At 39.6% G+C, this 19840-nt stretch overlaps 2 protein-coding genes across 2 annotated transcripts in view; both read right to left on the reverse strand.

The window, feature by feature from the left end:
- Positions 1–19840, reverse strand: part of LOC125101887 (olfactory receptor 2W1) — a 311804-nt gene that overhangs the window by 18849 nt on the left and 273115 nt on the right. The window lies entirely within an intron of this gene.
- LOC125101889 (olfactory receptor 2H2-like) lies at positions 6008–6952 on the reverse strand. The gene has a single exon (XM_047732457.1). It carries the CDS (start codon positions 6950–6952, stop codon positions 6008–6010), a length of 945 nt encoding a protein of 314 aa, XP_047588413.1.

Consider the following 19840-nt stretch of genomic DNA (forward strand, 5'->3'; position numbering starts at 1 on the left):
ACTCTTAATTCACAAAACAAACTGAGGGTTGATGGGGGGAGGGGGTTGGGAAAGGGGGGTGGGGTTATGGATATTGGGGAGGGTATGTGCTATGGTGAGTGCTGTGAAGTGTGTAAACCTGGCGATTCGCAGACCTGTACCCCTGGGGATAAAAATATATGTTTATAAAGCTGTAAAAAAAAAAAAGAAAAAGAAAAAAGAAAGGATGAATACCCAAGTTTTGTAGCAACATGGACGGGACTGGAAGAGATGATGCTGAGTGAAATAAGTCAAGCAGAGAGAGTCAATTATCATATGGTTTCACTTATTTGTGGAGCATAACAAATAGCATGGAGGACAAGGGGAGATGGAGAGGAGAAGGGAGTTGAGGGAAATTGGAAGGGGAGGTGAACCATGAGAGACTATGGACTCTGAAAAACGATCTGAGAATTTTGAAGGGGTGGGGGGTGGGAGGTTGGGGGCACCAGGTGGTGGGTATGGTAGAGGGCACGGATTGCATGGAGCACTGGGTGTGGTGCAAAAATAATGAATACTGTTATGCTGAAAAAATAAAAAATTAATTAAAAAAAAAGTTTAAAAGTTTCAATAGACATATTTTTAATAAGACATCTAGATGGCCATAGATACATGAAACAATATTCAACATTAATTATCAGGGAAATGCAAATCAAAACCACAGTGAGCTACCATCTCACATGCCTCAGAATGACTAGTATAAGAGACAAGAAATAACAGGTATTTGTATGGAAGAAGAGAAAGGGGAATGCTCTTGCACTGTTGGTGGAAATACAAACAGTTCAGCCACTCTAGAAAATAGTATGGAAAAAACTAAACATAGAACTAGAACTACCATTGTGGCAATTCCACTTTCAGGTTTTTATCTAAAGGAAATGAAACACTAATTTGAAAATATATAGGCACTTCTCTATTCATTGCAGCATTATTTATGTTAGCCAAAATACTAAAGCAACCAAGGTGTTTATCAAGAGATGAATAAAGAATACAAACACACAAACACACAATGGAATATTACTCAACCATAAAAAAGATTGAAATCTTACCATTTGTGACAACATGGATGGACTGCCAAGGTATTATGTGAGGTGAAATAAGTTTGATGAATAAAGATGAATATCATAGGATTTCATTTATAGTTGGAATCTTAAGAAGAAAAACAAAACAGACTCTTATAGGGGAAAAACTTAAGGTTGCCAGAAGGGAGGGAGGTGGGAGTGGATGAAATAGATGAAGATAATTAAGAGGGACAAACTTTGTGTTATGAAATGATTAAGATGTCAGGATGTAAAGTACAGCATAGGGAATACAGTCAGTAATATTGTAATAACTTTCTGTGGTCACACATTATAACTAGACTTATGATCATTTTGTAATGTATACAAATATTGAATCACTATGTTATAAAACTAATACAACATTGTATGTTAACTATACTTCAGTGAAAAAATACTGTAAAAATTTTAATTCTTCATGGTAATTATCTTGTAATATGCAATGTTCAATATATTTTAATATCTGAAGCCCTTCAATTTTAGACATCTACTGAAGGTTTTTTAAAATTATATTTTTGCATAGCACACATTGTCTTTCTATTTCATTGCAAATACTTTATCTGCTTTGTAAAATTATAAAACTGAGAATTAACATTGAATGAACTGTTCAGCATCATAACATTTCATCAAGATATACACAGTAGCTCAAATCTGTTGGAGGTTTTGAATATACCTGAGATGTCCATCTGGTCCAGTGTGCAAGTTAAAGCCTTTATTTCTTTGTTGACCTTTTGCTTAGATGATCTGTCCATTTCAGTGAGGGGGGTTTTAACATCCCCAACTATTATTGTATTATTGTTGATGTGTTTCTTTGATTTTGTTATTAATTGGTTTATGTAGTTGGCTGCTCCCATGTTAGGGGCATAGATATTTAAAATTGTTAGATATTCTTGTTGTACAGATCATTTAAGTATGATATAGTGTCCTTCCTCATCTGTTATTATAGTCTTTGGCTTAAAATCTAATTGGTCTGATATAAGAATTGCCACCCCAGTTTTCTTTTGATGTCCATTAGCATGGTAAATTGTTTTCCACTCCCTCACTTTAAATCTGGAGGTGTCCTTGAGTCTAAAATGAGTTTCTTGGAGACAGCATCTCGATGGGTCTTGTTTGTTTGTTTTTTAAATTTTATTTATTTATTTCACAGAGAGAGAGAGATTGCAAGTAGGCAGAGAGGCAGCCAGAGAGAGGCGGGGGGGAGCCGGCTCCCTGCTGAGCAGAGAGCCTGATGCGGGGCTTGATCCCAGGACCCTGAGATCATGACCTGGGCTGAAGGCAGAGGCTTAACCCACTGAGCCACCCAGGCACCCCAGGTCTTGTCTTTTTATACATTCTGATACCCTGTGTCTTTTGACTGGGGCATTTAGCCCACTTACATTCAAGGTAACTATTGAGAGGTATGAATTTAGTGCCACTGTATTACCTGTAAGGTGACTGCTACTGTATATTGTCTGTTCTTTTCTCGTATGTTACTTTTAGGCTCTCTCTCTCTCTTTTTTTTTTAAATAATTTTTTTAATTTTTTTTTCTTTTCAGCCTAACAGTATTCATTGTTTTTGCACCACACCCAGTGCTCCATGCAATCCGTGCCCTCCCTAATACCTACCACCTGGTTCCCCCAACTTCCCACCCCCTGCCCCTTCAAAACCCTCAGATTGTTTTTCAGAGTCCATAGTCTCTCATGGTTCACCTCCCCTTCCAATTTCCCTCAGCTCCCTTCTCCTCTCCATCACCCCATGTCCTCCATGTTATTTGTTATGCTCCACAAATAAGTGAAACCATATGATAATTGACTCTCTCTGCTTGACTTATTTCACTCAGCATCATCTCTTCCAGTCCCATCCATGTTGCTACAAAAGTTGGGTATTCATCCTTTCTGATGGAGGCATCATACTCCATAATGTATATGGACCACATCTTCCTTATCCATTCGTCTGTTGAAGGGCATCTTGGTTCTTTCCACAGTTTGGCGACCGTGGCCATTGCTGCTATAAACATTGGGGTACAGATGGCCCTTCTTTTCACTACATCTGTATCTTTGGGGTAAATACTCAGTAGTGCAATGGCAGGGTCATAGGGAAGCTCTATTTTTAATTTCTTGAGGAATCTCCACACTGTTTTCCAAAGTGGCTGCACCAACTTGCATTCCCACCAACAGTGTAAGAGGGTTCCCAGAAAAGGAGAATTTTATCTGAAAAATAAGTCGTGTGGCAAAGGCTAGAGCTCAATATGCTATTTTCCCAGGTGTTGGAATTCTATAGTCTTATAGGATCTGTAGGCTTGTTGTCCACTTGTTCTTCAACCTGTCTTCATGGGGAGAGGGGCCTGCCATGCTGTTTCTCAGGTATCCCTGCCTGGGCAATGTTGTCCCACCCCCTCTCATGGGTTTGGGCTCAGTGGAAACTGGTCCTCTGGCTTTTGCTCCCTGGAGGCTTTTCACATCCCTTCAGAGGATTAAGGCAAAAATGGCTGTGCCCAAATCTCTGGCCCAGAGCAGAAAGGTTACAATCTGTTCTCTTTAATAAACTCTCCAGGACAGAGTCTCCACTTCTGTCTGTGCCCAAAACTGTAGCCTCCTGTTGTGCGTGTCCACTGCAACTCTCTCAAAGGTAGACCCAAGGGCCCTAGAGTGCCACTGTCCTTTGTGTTTCTAAAACCACAAGCAGCCACAGGTTCCTGCAGACACCTGAAGCTGCTGGATCATGTCTGGGTGCCACCCTGATGTCCTTCTGGGCCACTACCACCCTGTGAGCTTTTGCCCAGTTGCAGGCACTGGTTCTAGACTTTTTCAGGCTGCTCAGGAAAAGAGTGATTATCCACCAGTGCAGCTCAAGGTTTATGATGATCTGAGCTGAGAGCCCCCTCCTGGACTCATTGACCATAACCTGCTTCCTGGCTCCACTGCTCAGGCAGTGTACTGGTTTAGGCACCCCCTTTCAACCTGTGGCTCCTCATATCCTGAGACCACAGTGACCTACCTAGAATTCTGCTTTTTCATTTCCAGAGCCCCTTTCAGAGAGGGATGTCTCTCACTAGAGTAGATTTCTAAAGGTTCTGATTTTGTGCTCCAGTGTTTTATCAATTTCCAGAATCCAGCTTATGGAGGGTTCCTCCTCACTTTGCTTATCTTCTGATATATCCCCACAGATTCACAACTGCGCACATCCCACCTTGCAAAAAGTAGTTGATTTTCTGCTTCTAGAGATTGAAATATATATATTCTTACATCTCAGGCTGATTTCGTGGGTATTCAAAATGGTTTGATAGATATCCAACTAAATTCAGGGAACCAGTTGAAATGACATCCCCTATTTCTCCACCATCTTGAATCCCTCCCCCAGCAGCCCTACTTTCACCTACAGGATAGTTGCTACTTATTGACCACGTCACACCATGAGCCAATAACACCCATAACAACTATCCCCTGCCCAGGATGTCCCTGAATGGAAAGCTCAAAATAAAGCCATAAAACAACCTCTGTCCTTATAGTCTTCTTCTTAGTCATTCCCTGTATTCTTTGCAACTGAGCAGAAGGATATCAAAATTTAATAAATATTGTTTTTTAATATTTTATTTATTTATTTGATAGGCAGAGATCACAAGTAGGCAGAGAGGCAGGCAGAGAGAGAGGAGGGGAAGCAGACTCCCCGCTAAGCAGAGAGCCCAATGTGGGGCTCGATCCCAGGATCCTGGGATCATGACCTGAGTGAGCTGAAGGCAGAGGCTTTAACACACTGAGCCACCCAGGCACCCCATAAGCATTGTTCTCTTATAGACAGTGAGAAACTACGTTACATCCTCACAGAAATTATGCTGTTATTTCTGAGCAGAAAGTGAGAGTAACAGGTCCTGATCCTAGCTCCACCTATATAGGAAATTGGCACCAGTGAATGAAAGGCAACTAAGGATTTAACACAGTTAACTAGACAATCTACACAACAAAGTCAGTAATTTATACTTATTATTTTAGTGAAACTAATGAGAACAGTCAACACTTATAGCAATAGCTAAAAAGCAACAAATAAATCTTTGGTTCATAATATTCAAAAGTCCAAATGCATACAGCATGGTAATCAGCCTGAGGCAGGAACTGGAGAACAATTCTCTCTCCACTAAACAATACAGAAGATTTTGTTTAGTATCTGCACTCACCATTTGACCATAAGCTCCATGGTGCTGATGATTTTGTCTTATCTACCATTATATTCCCAGCCCTACTACATAATAGATGTATAATGGAAAGTGAATGAACAAGAATTGGATCTGATGGAAAGAAAGCTATTTGATTATAACAGCATCTAAAAATGAATAAAAAATACAAGTCTATTCCTGTAATTAGGGGTTTGGCATGTCAGGGCTCAAACTAAGAATCTGGACCCTAAACTGGTGAGTGTGGACTTCTACTTGGCTGACACCTTGCACTGGGTAGTTCTGGGCACATGATGGGCAATGGTCCTGCTGTGGCAATGAGGCTCCAGTGACTGGGAACTGAGACCCACCAGATCAGAGTGCCAGAGAACACAGAAGTTCTTTAAAGTTTTCTGTCTCAAAACTTTCAGACCCTTTTTGGGCTGGACATTTGGATGAAAGTTGTAGTTGAGCTTGGAGGAAAATAGAAAGAAGGAAAAAGAAAGAAATGTCAAGACACAAAATATATTGCTTGGTCTTTTATTTTGGTCTGTGTTTCAATTGTATTGAGCATTCTTTAAGAGAATGATGTTAAGTGTAGTCATTTCTATATCATACAGTGCCTCAGTCAGCACCCTGAAGAAAGTGAGGGCCTAATCAGTCACTGATGAATGAGGCTGAAGTCTCAGGGTGAACAAAATGCAGCTAACTCTCCCCTAATTTGGGGCTAGATGGTAAATCTTCAGCTTTTTGCAATGAGTTTCTTCTCTCTTCACAAGTTAAGCTAGAGACCAATATATGTCAGCCACTTCAGTTATTCTGGGAATCCCAGGTCCTCCTCCCCAGCCTTATTAGCGCCCCCTTGACCTCCTTGTTCCTTAAGGTGTAGATGAGTGGATTAAGGGATGGGCTTGCAACAGTGTAGAAAAGGGTGAGGAACTTGTCCTGTTCCTGAGCATAGCGGTTCTTGGGTTGGAGGTAAACAGCTGTGACCGTGCCATAGAAGAGGGATACCACAAGAATGTGAGAAATGCAGGTGCTGAATGCTTTCTTCTGCCCTGCAGTTGACTTTATTTTCAGCACAGCCTTAGCAACAGCCCCATATGAGGAAAGAATGACCACTAGGGGTACCACCAGGAGAATGATACTGGCTATGGACATCTGGATTTCATTGTAGGTGGTGTCTGCACCAGAGGCCTGAATCAGGGCTGGGACTTCACACACAATGTCATCCACCTTGTGATGGGAACAGAAGGGCAACTGGAGGGTGGCGGGAGACTGGACCAGAGACTGGACTAGGCCAGTCCCCCATGCAAGGATGGCCAGCTCCAGGCAGAGTTTGGGGTGCATGATAGCAGTATATTGCAGTGGATGACACACTGCCACATAGCGGTCCACAGCCATGACCACAAGAAGGACACATTCAGTGGCCCCAAGCCATAAAAAGACATAGAGTTGAATGGCACAGCCAATGTAGCTGATGGTCTTCTTTGGACCCCAGAAATTAACTAACATCTGTGGAACGCAGCTGCTGGTGAAACAGAGATCTAGCAGGGAAAGGTTGCAAAGAAAGAAATACATGGGGATGTGGAGTTTAGGATCCTTTGAGGAAACAAGAATTATGATTATATTTCCTGCAACAGTCAAACAATAAAAGATCAGAACAACCCAGAAAAGTATCTTCTCCAAATGTGGCTTCTCAGAAAAGCCCAGGAGGATGAAATCACTGTGGCTGTCATTGCAAATTGTGATCATAGCTTCTGGAGCAGTCACCTCTTTGGAAAATTGTTCAAAAGTAGTGCTCAAGTTGCATCTCCTCTCCCTCATATCAGGGAGATCATATGATAGTCGTCTGTTAAGGGGGTAGGAGAAGAGTAAATGAAACAAGATGGGATTGGGAGGGAGACAAACCATAAGTGACTCTTAATCTCACAAAACAAACTGAGGGTTGATGGGGGGAGGTGGGAGAGGGGGGTGGGGTTATGGATATTGGGGAGGGTATGTGCTATGGTGAGTGCTGTGAAGTGTGTAAACCTGGCGATTCGCAGACGTGTACCCCTAGGGATAAAAATATATGTTTATAAAAAATAAAATTAAAAAAAAAAGTAGTGCTCAAAAGCCTGTGATGGTTCCGATACAGAGGCAGAAAGAGGAGCAGTATGACTTATTTGACTCCTTCCTACTCAAAGATGAGATTCTGCTAACTATAGTTTAGGGAAAAATAAAAGATTCAGTGACTTGTCCTAATCTTTGATACATGTCATTCATAAGGTCTCTGTTTCTTTTCCTCTTTTGCATCTTCTTCATATTTTACCCAATTAGAATTTCTCATTATAAATATTATGTAAAGGATATATTAAACAGCTATTAGTGAAAATCGCTTTGCTAAGTAATAAGAGACTATCCTATCTTTGCTTTGTTGTACATTTACAACATTCATCATAGAGTTTTTAATAAAAATTACTGTTTAACCATATCTTCTTTTGGCCTTTATGTCTTCATTTTGTTGTCTTGTTTCTCTGTATCTTTATATCTCAATTTATCTGAACATTCTGCTCCCATTGTCTTCCCATCCTGTCCTTCAATCTCCTCCTTCTTCTTCCTCATTCCTTCTCACCTTCTCTTGATTTCTGAGCTTGAATTCCTCCTCAGTTACTTAATGCTATGTGATCTTAGGAAAGTTATTTAAACTTTTTTTCTTACCTTAGTTCTTTCCTTAGATTTTCTATTTGGAAAATAGAGTACAATCATAGAAACTACCTATGGGTGTTGGAGGAATTAAATGTGAAAACACAAAGAAAACAGAGAGAGAGAGAGAGAGAGAGAGAGAGAGCCTGGCCCATGGTAACTATGTGATGTGTGTTAGCTACAATTATCACCATGATAATGATGACACTATTCAAATGTTTGTTCCAGATTTAAAAAAAAATCAAAATAGATAGGCAACATTTTGTAGAGAATATGAGTGGCATCATTAAGAAAAAAGAAATATTATATGTCTATATAATCTCCTTTCTAAAATAATTAGGAATGCAATCATACTGTTGAGGATCCATATCTGTACTCTCTACTCTGTTCCATTGGCCTATATGCCTGTTTTTTTTGCCAGTACCATGCTGTCTTGGTGATCAGAGCTTTGTAGTAAAGCTTGAAATCCAGGCAACATGATTCCCCAGTTTGTTTTCCTTTTTCAATATTTCCTTAGCAATTTAGGGTCTTTTCTGGTTCCATACAAATTTTAGAATTCTTTGTTCTAGCACTTTGAAGAATGCCAGTGGAATTTTGATTAGGATGGCATTGAAAGTTTAGATGCCACTGGGCAGTAGAGACATTTTAACAATGTTTGTTCTTCTTTTTTTTTTTTAATTTTTTAATTTATTTTCAGCGTAACAGTATTCATTCTTTATGTATTATAATATATATATATGTATATATATATGTATATATTTATTTATTTTTTCAGCATAACAGCATTCCTTGTTTTTGCACCACACCCAGTGCTCCATGCAATCCGTGCCCTCTCCAATACCCACCACCTGGTTCCCCTAACCTCCCACCCCCCGCCCCTTCAAAACCCTCAGATTGTTTTTCAGAGTCCATAGTCTCTCATGGTTCACCTCCCCTTCCAATTTCCCTCAATTCCCTTCTCCTCTCCATCTCCCCTTGTCCTTCATGCTATTTGTTATGCTCCACAAATAAGTGAAACCATGTGATAATTGACTCTCTCTGCTTGACTTATTTCACTCAGCATAATCTATTCCAGTCCCGTCCATATTGCTACAAAAGTTGGGTATTCATCCTTTCTGATGGAGGCATCATACTCCATAATGTATATGGACCACATCTTCCTTATCCATTCGTCTGTTGAAGGGCATCTTGGTTCTTTCCACAGTTTGGCGACCATGGCCATTGCTGCTATAAACATTGGGGTACAGATGGCCCTTCTTTTCACTCCATCTGTATCTTTGGGGTAAATACCCAGTAGTGCAATGGCAGGGTCATAGGGAAGCTCTATTTTTAATTTCTTGAGGAATCTCCACACTGTTCTCCAAAGTGGCTGCACCAACTTGCATTCCCACCAACAGTGGAAGAGGGTTCCCCTTTCTCCACATCCCCTCCAACACATGTTGTTTCCTGTCTTGCTAATTTTGGCCATTCTAACTGGTGTAAGGTGGTATCTCAATGTGGTTTTAATTTGAATCTCCCTGATGGCCAGTGATGATGAACATTTTTTCATGTGTCTGATAGCAATGTTTGTTCTTCTGATCCATGAGCATGAAATCCTTTTCCATCTTTTTGTGTCTTCTTCAATTTCTTTCATGAGTGTTCTGTAGTTCCTTGAGTACAGATCCTTTACCTCTTTGGTTAAGTTTATTCCAAGATATCTTATGGTTCCTGATGTTAGAGTAAATGGAATCAATTCCCTAATTTCCCTTTCTATATTTTCATTGTTAGTGTATAAGAAAGCAACTGATTTCTGTGCATTGATTTTGTATCCTGCCACATTACTGAATTGCTCTATGAGTTCTAGTACTTTGGGTGTGGAGTCTTTTGAGTTTTCCATATAAAGTATCAAGTCATCTGTGAAGAGAGAGAGTTCAACTTCTTTCTTACAAACTCTGTGGTCAAATAATCTTAGACAAAGCAGGAAAAAATATACAATGGAAAAAAGTCTCTTCAATGAATGGTGCTAGGAAAATTGGACAGCTATGTATAGAAGAATGAAACTCAACCATTCTCTCACACCATACACAAAGACAAACTCAAAATGGATGAAAGATCTCAATGTGGGGCAGGAATCTATCAAAATCCTAAAGGAGAACATAGGCATTAACCTCTTTGACATCAGCCACAGCAACTTCTTTCAAGACTCATCTCCAAAGGCAAAGGAAACCAAAGTGAAAATAAACATTTGGGACTTCATCAAGATCAAAAGCTTCTGCACAGCAAAGCAAACAGTCAACAAAACAAAGAGGCAACTCATGGAATGGGAGAAGATATTCACAAATGACAATACAGACAAAGGGCTGATATCCAAGATCTATAAAGAACTCTTCACACCCAACACCCACAAAATAGATAATCACATCAAAAAATGGGCAGAAGACATGAACAGACACTTCTCCAATGAAGACACACAAATGGCTAACAGGCACATGAAAAAATGTTCATCATCATTAGCCATCAGGGAAATTCAAATCAAAACCACCTTGAGATACCAGTTTACACCAGTTAGAATGACCACAATTCACAAGACAGAAAACAACAAGTGTTGGAGAGGATGTGGAGAAAGGCGAGCCCTCTTACACTGTTGATGGGAATGAAAGTTGGTGCAGCCACTTTGGAAAACAGTATGGAGATTCCTCAAAAAATTAAAAGTAGAGCTACCCTATGACCCTGCAATTGCACTACTGGGTATTTACACCAAAGATACAGATGTAGTGAAAAGAAGGGCGATCTATATCCCAATGTTCATAGCAGGAATGTCCATAATCGCAAACTGTGGAAAGAGACAAGATGCCCTTCAACAGATGAATGGATAAAGAAGATATGGTCCATATATACTATGGAGTATTACACCTCCATCAGAAAGGACGAATACCCAACTTTTGTATCAACATAGATGGGACCTGAGGAGATTATGCTGAGTGAAATAAGTCAAGCAGAGAGAGTCAATTATCATATGGTTTCACTTACTTGTGGAACATAAAGGATAAGGTAGAGGATCTTAGGAGAAGGAAAGGAATAGTGAATTGGGGGAAATTGGAGGGAGAGATGAAGCATGAGGTACTGTGGATTCTGAGAAACAAACTTAGGGTTTGGAGGGGAGGGAGGGGTGGGGGTGGGTGAGCCTGGTGGTGGATATTAAGGAGGGCACATATTGCATGGAGCACTGGGTGTGATGCATAAACAATGAATCTTGGAACACTGAAAAAAATAAAATTAAGATGTTAAAGAAAAGTGGTAATTTACATTTTTATGTGATTATTTAACTAATGTTTGTCTCCCCTTCTGAACTGTAAGCTCCACTGAAAAGGGGCTCTGCCACTTACTTTCTTCTCTCCACTGTACTCCCAGAACCTAACATACATGCTTGTCACATAGTAGGTGCTTTAAAAATACTTCAAGTGACTGAAACAATGAAAAAAAAAAAAAAAAGAAATGTAATCATACCAACTCCCGCCATTATAACTTACCTATCTTTATATTACAAAGCAGATATATCTGTATTTATTGTTCTTTCCTTCACACAAAACCTGATTACAAAACAAGTTTGGGAAATGCACTATCTTTTATTCATTTATGCAGTAGATCAAAAGAGATTCAGGAAATACTTGTTTCACTCCATCACTGGCCTATTCACTTAATGTACTAAAGGGCTGAGTGCTCCTTTTCCTTCTTCACCTTTTTGCTTTCCTTACTCTCGTTCCTGCTTCTCTGCTCTCACCAACTGTCCTATCCATGTGGCATGACAGTCTCTCCTCTTGTTAAGGTTGTTTATATGGTACTTTGTAAATTTCCAGTGTTTCTATTCACAGTGAGCCTTTGCCAATGGAGTCACCCAACAAGACTCACTGAAGGGAAACAATCAGTGTTAAAACAACAGATTTTGCCAATCTATGCCCCACAGTGATTCCTTCGAGTGCATGTTCATCCAAAAAATGTAAACTCCTAGACTCCCTTCCTTCTCCCAAATCAGTATATTTGACGAAGTCTTACTTATTCCAATCTTTAAATAAAAATGTTCATTTTCCGAAAAAATTTCCAGTTTATCAAATATTAAGTTAAGCCAAATCATCAACAGGAAAAGTGAATTGGGGTAAATTGGAGGGGGGTCAGAGCATGAGAGACTGTGGACTCTGAGAAACAAACTGAGGTTTTTGGAGGAGAAGGGTTTCGGGGGTTGGGTGATCCTGGTGGTGGGTATTAAGGAGGGTATGTATTGCATGGAGCACTGGGTGTGGTGCCTAAACAATGAGTCTTGGAACACTGAAAAAATAAAATAAAATAAACATAAAAAAATCCTAATGGTGGAATTGCAGATACTATTCCCACCTCTATGTTTTATAGTTTATCATTTTTTTCCCAAATTATTCCACATAGAGTTGAGAAAATGCACCTATAATCAATGAATAGAGAGAGATTTTAATTAGAGATCTACAAATTAAACAGATATTTAGGATCAGTAGCAGCACAGCCAAACTTGTCTGAGCTCTTACCATGTAACTGACAATTGCCAAATGGATTAGTTTATTTAATCCTCACAGAATTTTTTTTTCAGGTAGTAAAACATGCTTGATTCATCTTCCTATACCTTATCATATATTTTTCATCACTTTTAAATAGTCCCAATAATGATAAAGTGAACTGGAGAAAATGAAATGCTTGGAAATACAGTTCAAAATGTTTAAAATCCTATTAAAAAAATAAAGTTGGTCAAATGGCCCACGCAAGCAAGAATTCTCAGAAAAATCATGGCATGACCTGATACAATCTATTTTATAGTCATACCTTCGAGGTGAATTCTTGATCTCAGTTTAACCCAGTTGAAGAACATGATAAATCATCATGAAGTTATTTATCTAAAGTTTTCACAGCAGTATGTGTTTTTGCTTTCACACAACTTGCTCGAAGTTCCTCTCCAAATATTCTGGCCTTACTGATTCCTATCTGATCCCCTGTACTGGATTGTGTCTGACTTTATCCACACACTAGAAGTAGACCCATCAGTCATTAGTCCCCATGCTCACAGGTAGCTCCCAAACACGGTATCACTCATGTCTCATATCTTTGTTTCACTACTGTGCATTTCAGAAAATCCATACCTCTTCTTCCAGTCTCTGTCCTCTTTTCTGTACTATTGTTCCTTTATTTTCTGTAGCATTTTTGCAAAGTAGAGTTGAAATGTTAGCATTGTGTTTGTAAATCTGAGTTTGATACTTCAGGGAAAGAATAAAGTGTGATGTTTAAAAGAATCTCAGAGTCTTGCAGATTTTCTCATCTTCTAAACCAAGCTACCTCCTCTTCTATCCTGTGACTTTCATCCACTTGCAGTAACTACTGTTTTGTATTCTTTGTCTATTAAGGTTGCTCCTTCTTTTCTGCTTTTCTTCTTCCTTCCTTCTTTCCTTCCTTCCTTTCCTTTTTGATAGTAATGTTTATACCTATTTATATCCTTATCTATGTATCTGTATCTCCATCCATCCATGTTCTTTCTCTCAGTTGCTTTCTACTTTCTCACCATTAGAGATGTATGTTTCCTCCATGGATCAACTATTCTCCAAAGGTTCATGGGTTGGAGGAGAGAGTCTTTGAGTAACTGTTTACTGCACAATATACAAGAATTCTCTTCATCACTGTTCTGTTGACACTTGTCTTATTCCCTCAAATATCAATTTTCCCTGTGATTTTTCTCTTAGCTCACCTCCTCTGCCTGTCAGAACAGGAAAAACTCCTGAGACTCAATTAAGTGTGATTCCTGTAGCTGCCAGTGTGGAATACAATATTTACAATATTTACATCTCACCTTCTAAGGCAGGTGTCTCTGGTGCCAATGTAGCTCACTTTCTCAGCCCACCTCTGATTTCAGCAGAGCTGCAATGAACAGTTCTGTGTGAACCCAGATTCATCTTACACACCCTGACAGTGACCCATTTTGAGCAGGCTGCGTATGTCTTCCCTGTCTGCTTCAAGGCTTTTTCTGACACAGGGGGAGCCAACCTGGCACTTAGACAAGTGCCACACAGAAACATAAGAGATTTAATGACCCTAGGGGAAATCTTCAAACAAGGCAGGATGGTAATTAGTGGGAAATGCAACCCTTCTTTCAAGCAGAAGCATACCTCCTCTATGCTTTTCAGGAGGTCCTGGGAGAACTGAGCTCACGTAGTGCACAACTTGGCTACTACACCCTTAGGTTGGTTTGCTTTCTTATCTCTCTCACTCTGCTTCCCTCACTCATTCTTCTTGAAATCACCTCCTAAATCAAGTGTTCTAACCTAATTTCTTCTCTCAAGCTCTGTTTTTAGGGCACCTAAGCAGAGTTGCAAGAGGAGAAAGCATTCTTAGATGACCTTTCACAAGAGGCATCACTCACCAGACAGCAACAAACGTCTCATTAATTTGGGGCAAATGGAATTGTGGTAACTCACAGCATGCTCTAACATCAGCATCACTAATGAATGGTCTTACCTGGTGTGGCTTGGGAGGAGGTACATGTAGGACGAGAAGCACTGGGGTATATGGTACATCTAACCCTTGAGAGATATGGGAGTAGTGATAATTAGATTATTATTAGGTTTGCTGGTTTTCATTGACTGTCTTAGGAGCCTCGAAGAAAAAGAATAGTATTCTTCAGCCAACCAATTATCAACCTAGAGTTGTGGTTCTCAAACTGCTTGTTACCAAGAGTTCTTGGTTCAATAGGTCTGGGGTGAGGCCCAAGAATTGGCATTTCTAACAGGGTCCCAGGTGATGATGATGTTTCAGGTCCAGTGACACACTTTGAGAATGCTAACTTAGGGAATGTTACAAAAGCAAATAGGTTTCATGTAAGCGTCAAAGGAAATTCCTATATACTATATAGGGAAGACTGTTGAAAATCAAACCCAGGACTTAGTTGTTAGGGCTACAAGGCTGCAAGGGAGACAAAATAATCTCAATAGTCCTTTTATGGTAAAGCCAAGACACTTATGGTGAAGGATTCAGACAATGAGACCTGGGGTAGCAACTATCTATTCAGTTGCATCTTAACATGAACTTCCAGATTTCTCTGAACCTTCCAAACTGGAGAAATGAGTCTCCCACATCTTGCTAGAGAAGAGAAGGCTCCACTTGCCTGGAGATAACGTAATGATGACCCAGTCCTTCCTCAAAATCTCTCATGGCCCTTAATCAGCACCTTGAGAGCCATTACTATGGTCCCTGCTATCAGAGGAAGTGGCTTATTCTAAAATCTGTAGGACTTGGGTAACATATACCATCAGGGACTCTTAGAGGTAAAACAACATAAAGCTGGATGTAGGAAGCTTATAGACATGGAGACACTTTTCCAAGATCTAGGAATTGAACTACTGGAAAGGAACTCCCGGATCCAGTATAACAGTATAGGGGTGTCCATATACACATATATACCACATCTTCTTTATCCATTAATCTCTGGATGCACACTGGGTTGCTTCTATAATTTGTATAATTTGACTATTGTAAATAACACTGCAATAAACATAGCGGTTCATATTTCTTTCCAAGTATGTGTTTTTGTTTTCTTTGGGTGAATACCCTATAGTGGAATTACTGGATCCTATCATAATTCTATTTTTAACTTTTTGAGGCACCTCCATACTGTTTTCCATAATAGCTGCACCAATTTACATTCCCACCAAAAATGCATAAGTGTTCCTCTTTCTCCAATCCTCACCAACACTTGTAATTTCTTGTCTTTTTTACTTTAGCAATTCTAGCAATGTAAGGTGATATCTTGTTGTGGTTTTTATTTGAATTTCCCTGATAATTAGTAATGTTGAGCACCTTTTCATGTGTCTGTTGGCCATCTGTATGTCTTTTTTTGAAAAATGTCTATTCAGTTTCTCTGCCCACTTTTTAATCAGATTACTTTTTTTTCTGTTGACTTGTATAAGTTCTTTATATATTTTAGATGTTAGGCCCTTATCAGATATATCATTTGCAAGTATCTTCTCCCATTCAGTAGGTTGCTTTTTTGTTTTGTTGATGGTCCTTTACTGTACAAAAGTTTTGTATTTTGATGGAGTTCCAATAGTTTATTTCTGTTTTTATTTCCCAGCAGCACACCAGAGGCTGTTTTTCAAGAGGTGTTTAATCCTCTAGTACAAATATGAGGGTTTTCCTAAAACCCTAAAGGTTTTCTTTTTTTTCTTTTTTAATTTTTTTATTTCTTTTCAGCGTAACAGTATTGGTTTTTTTTTAATTTTTTAAATTTATTTTCAGCGTAACAGTATTCATTGTTTTTGCACCACACCCAGTGCTCCATGCAATCCGTGCCCTCCCTAATACCCACCACCTGGTTCCCTCAACCTCCCACCCCCCCCCGCCCCTTCAAAACCCTCAGGTTGTTTTTCAGAGTTCATAGTCTCTCATGGTTTACCTCCCCTTCCAATTTCCCTCAACTCCCTTCTCGGTTTTCTTTTGGTTTTCTCATAAACTTGGCATATCCTGATGCTATTTTTTTTTTTTAACCAGAAGTTAAAACTCTACTACCATAAGGCCTTACAAAATGTATGGCTCAGGTTTCAGGGTGACTTCTACTGTAGTGTAGACCTGCCTTGGAACACATTCAAAGCTGGAGTCTTCTGTGTTATCAGTACCTGTACTGGAGCAATATTCCACAGTGTCGAATATGCTTACTACAATACACAGAGAGACATGCCAGGCACTTCTCTTCCTTTTTCATGATAAGATATTCTTTTTGTGTGTGTGTGTGACACTTCCCAATTTTTTTTGATAAGATATTCTTAAAGCAACAGTGTGTTATACTTTCTTTTTTGTTTTTGTTATTGTTTTTTAACATCTTAATTTTATTCTTTTCAATGTTCCAAGATTCATTGTTTATGCACTATACCTAGTGTTCCATGCAATTCGTGCCCTCCTTAATACCCAACACCAGGCTCACCCATCCCGCCAAACCCCTCCCCTCCAAAACCCTCAGAATTTTTTTGTTTTGCAGAATTCTCAGCGTCAGAATCCAGTGTCTCTCATTTTTTGTCTCCTCCTCCAATTTACCCCAATTCACTTCTCCTTTCCTTCTCCTAATGTCCTCCATTTTATTCCTTACATTCCACAAGCTAAGTGGAATGTAAGGAATAATGATATTATGATATTTGATATGATATCAAATATGATATGATATATGATAATATGATATCATATGATAATTGACTCTCTCTGCTTGACTTATTTCACTCAGCATAATCTCCTCCAGTCCCTTCCATGTTGATACAATACCCTGCAATTGCACTACTGGGTATTTACCCAAAAGATACAGATGTAATGAAAAGAAGGGCCATATGTACCCCAATGTTCATAGCACAGCAATGGCCACAGTCACCAAACTGTGGAAAGAGCCAAGATGCCCTTTAACAGATGAGTGGATAAAGAAGATATGGTCCATATATACAATGGATTATTATGACTCCCTCAGAAAGAATGAATACCCAACTTTTGTATCAACATGGATGGAACTGGAGGAGATTTTGCTGAATGAAATAAGTCAAGCAGAGAGCATCAATTATCATATGGTTTCACTTACTTGTGGTGCCTAAGGAATAACACGGAGGACGTTGAGAGTTGGAGAGGAGTGTGAAGTGGGGGAAGTCAGAAGGGGAGACAAACCATGAGAGACTATGGACTCTGAGTAACAAACTGAGGATTGATTTTGGAGGGGAGAAGGGTGGTGGGTTGGATGAGCTTGGTGGTGGATATTGAGGAGGGCATGTATTGCATGGAGCACTGGGTGTGCTGCATAAACAATGAATCTTGGAACACTGAAAAAAAATTAAATTTAAAAAATTTTAAAAATAAAAGATGAGACCCCCCCCCCCGCCAAAATCTACCCCCAGAGCAATCTACCCTATGGATACAGTCCCATTCAAAATAGCATTGACATTTTTCACAGAGCTGGAACAAACAATTCTAAAATTTGTATGGAAAAAGAAAAGACCCTGAATTTCCAGGGGAATGTAGAAAAAGAAAACCAAAGCTGGGGACATCATGATGCCTGATTTCAAGCTCTATTACCAAGTCATAGTCACCAAGACAATATGGTATTGGCACAAGAAAGACACATAGATCCATGGAATAGAATAGAGACCCCAGAAATGGACCCTCAACTCTTTGATCAACTAATCTTCAATGAAGCAGGATAAAATATCCAATGGAAAAAAAAGACAGTCTCTTCAGGAAGCAGTGCTGGGGAAATTGTACAGCCACATGCAGAAGAATGAAACCGGACCATTCTCTTACACCATACACAAAGATAAACTCTAAGTGGATGAAAGACAACAATGTGAGACAGGAATTCATCAAAATCCTAGAGGAGAACATAGCCAATAACCTTTTTGACATTGGCCACAGTGACCTCTTTCAACACATGTCCCTAAAGGCAAGGGAAACAAAAGCAAAGGTAAAGTTCTGGGACTTCATCAAAATAAAAAGCTTCTGCACAACAAAGGAAACAGTCAACAAAACTAAGAGGCAACCCACAATGGGAGAAGATATTTTCAAATGACAGAACAGATGAAGGGCTCCTATCCAAGATCTATAAAGAACTTCTCAAATTCAACACCCAAAAAACCAAATAATCCAGTCAAAAAAACGGGCAGAACATATGAACAGACACCTCTCAAAAACGACATACAAATGGCTAACAGACAAATGTAGATAAGCTCAACATCACTTGGCATCAGGAAAATACAAATCACAACCACAATGAGATACCCCTTTCCACCAGTTAGAATGGATATAAATAACAAGACAGGGGACAAAAAGTGTTGATGAGGTTGTGGAAAAAGGGGAACCCTCTTATACTGTTCGTGGGAATGCAAGCTGATGCAGTCACTCTGGAAAACAGCTTGGAGGTTCCTCAGAAAGTTAAAAATAGAACTGCCCTACAACCCACCAATCGCACTAATGGGTATTTACCCCAAAGATACAGATGCAGAGAAAAGTAGGGACACATGCTCCCCAATGTTCACAGCAGCAATGTCCACAATAGGCAAACTATGGAAGGAGCCAAGATGCCCTTCGACAGACAAATGGATAAAGAAGATGTGGCTGATATCGAAGAGATTACTGCCTATATTCTCCTCTAGGATTCTGATGGATTCCTCTCATGTTGAGGTCTTTTTTCCATTTTGAGTTTATTTTTGTGTACGGTGTAAGAGAATGGTCGAGTTTCATTCTTCTACATATAGCTGTCCAGTTTTCCCAGCACCATTTATTGAAGAGACTGTCTTTTTTCCACTGATATGTCTCCAAAGGCAAAGGAAACAAAAGCAAAAATGAACTTTTGGGACTTCATCAAAATCAAAAGCTTCTGCACAGCAAAGGAAACAGTCAAGAAAACAAAGAGGCAACCCACGGAATGGGAGAAGATATTTGCAAATGACAGTGCAGACAAAAGGTTGATATCCAGGATCTATAGAGAGCTCCTCAAACTCAACACACACAAAACAGACAATCATATTAAAAAAATGGGCACAAGATATGGACAGACACTTCTCCAATGAAGACATACAAATGGCTATCAGACACATGAAAAAATGTTCATCATCACTGGCCATCAGGGAGATTCAAATTAAAACCACATTGAGATACCACCTTACACCAGTTAGAATGGCCAAAATTAGCAAGACAGGAAACAACATGTGTTGGAGGGGATGTGGAGAAAGGGAAACCCTCTTCCACTGTTGGTGGGAATGCAAGTTGGTGCAGCCACTTTGGAGAACAGTGTGGAGATTCCTCAAGAAATTAAAAATAGAGCTTCCCTATGACCCTGCCATTGCACTACTGGGTATTTACCCCAAAGATACAGATGTAGTGAAAAGAAGGGCCATCTGTACCCCAATGTTTATAGCAGCAATGGCCATGGTCGCCAAACTGTGGAAA

The sequence above is a fragment of the Lutra lutra genome, chromosome 6 (genome assembly GCF_902655055.1).
Source record: "Lutra lutra chromosome 6, mLutLut1.2, whole genome shotgun sequence".
NCBI classification, from domain to species: domain Eukaryota; kingdom Metazoa; phylum Chordata; class Mammalia; order Carnivora; family Mustelidae; genus Lutra; species Lutra lutra.

Bases quoted from the DNA above. Each gene is read 5' to 3' on its own strand.
- LOC125101889 (XM_047732457.1), bottom strand. From the start codon at position 6,952: ATGATCACAATTTGCAATGACAGCCACAGTGATTTCATCCTCCTGGGC.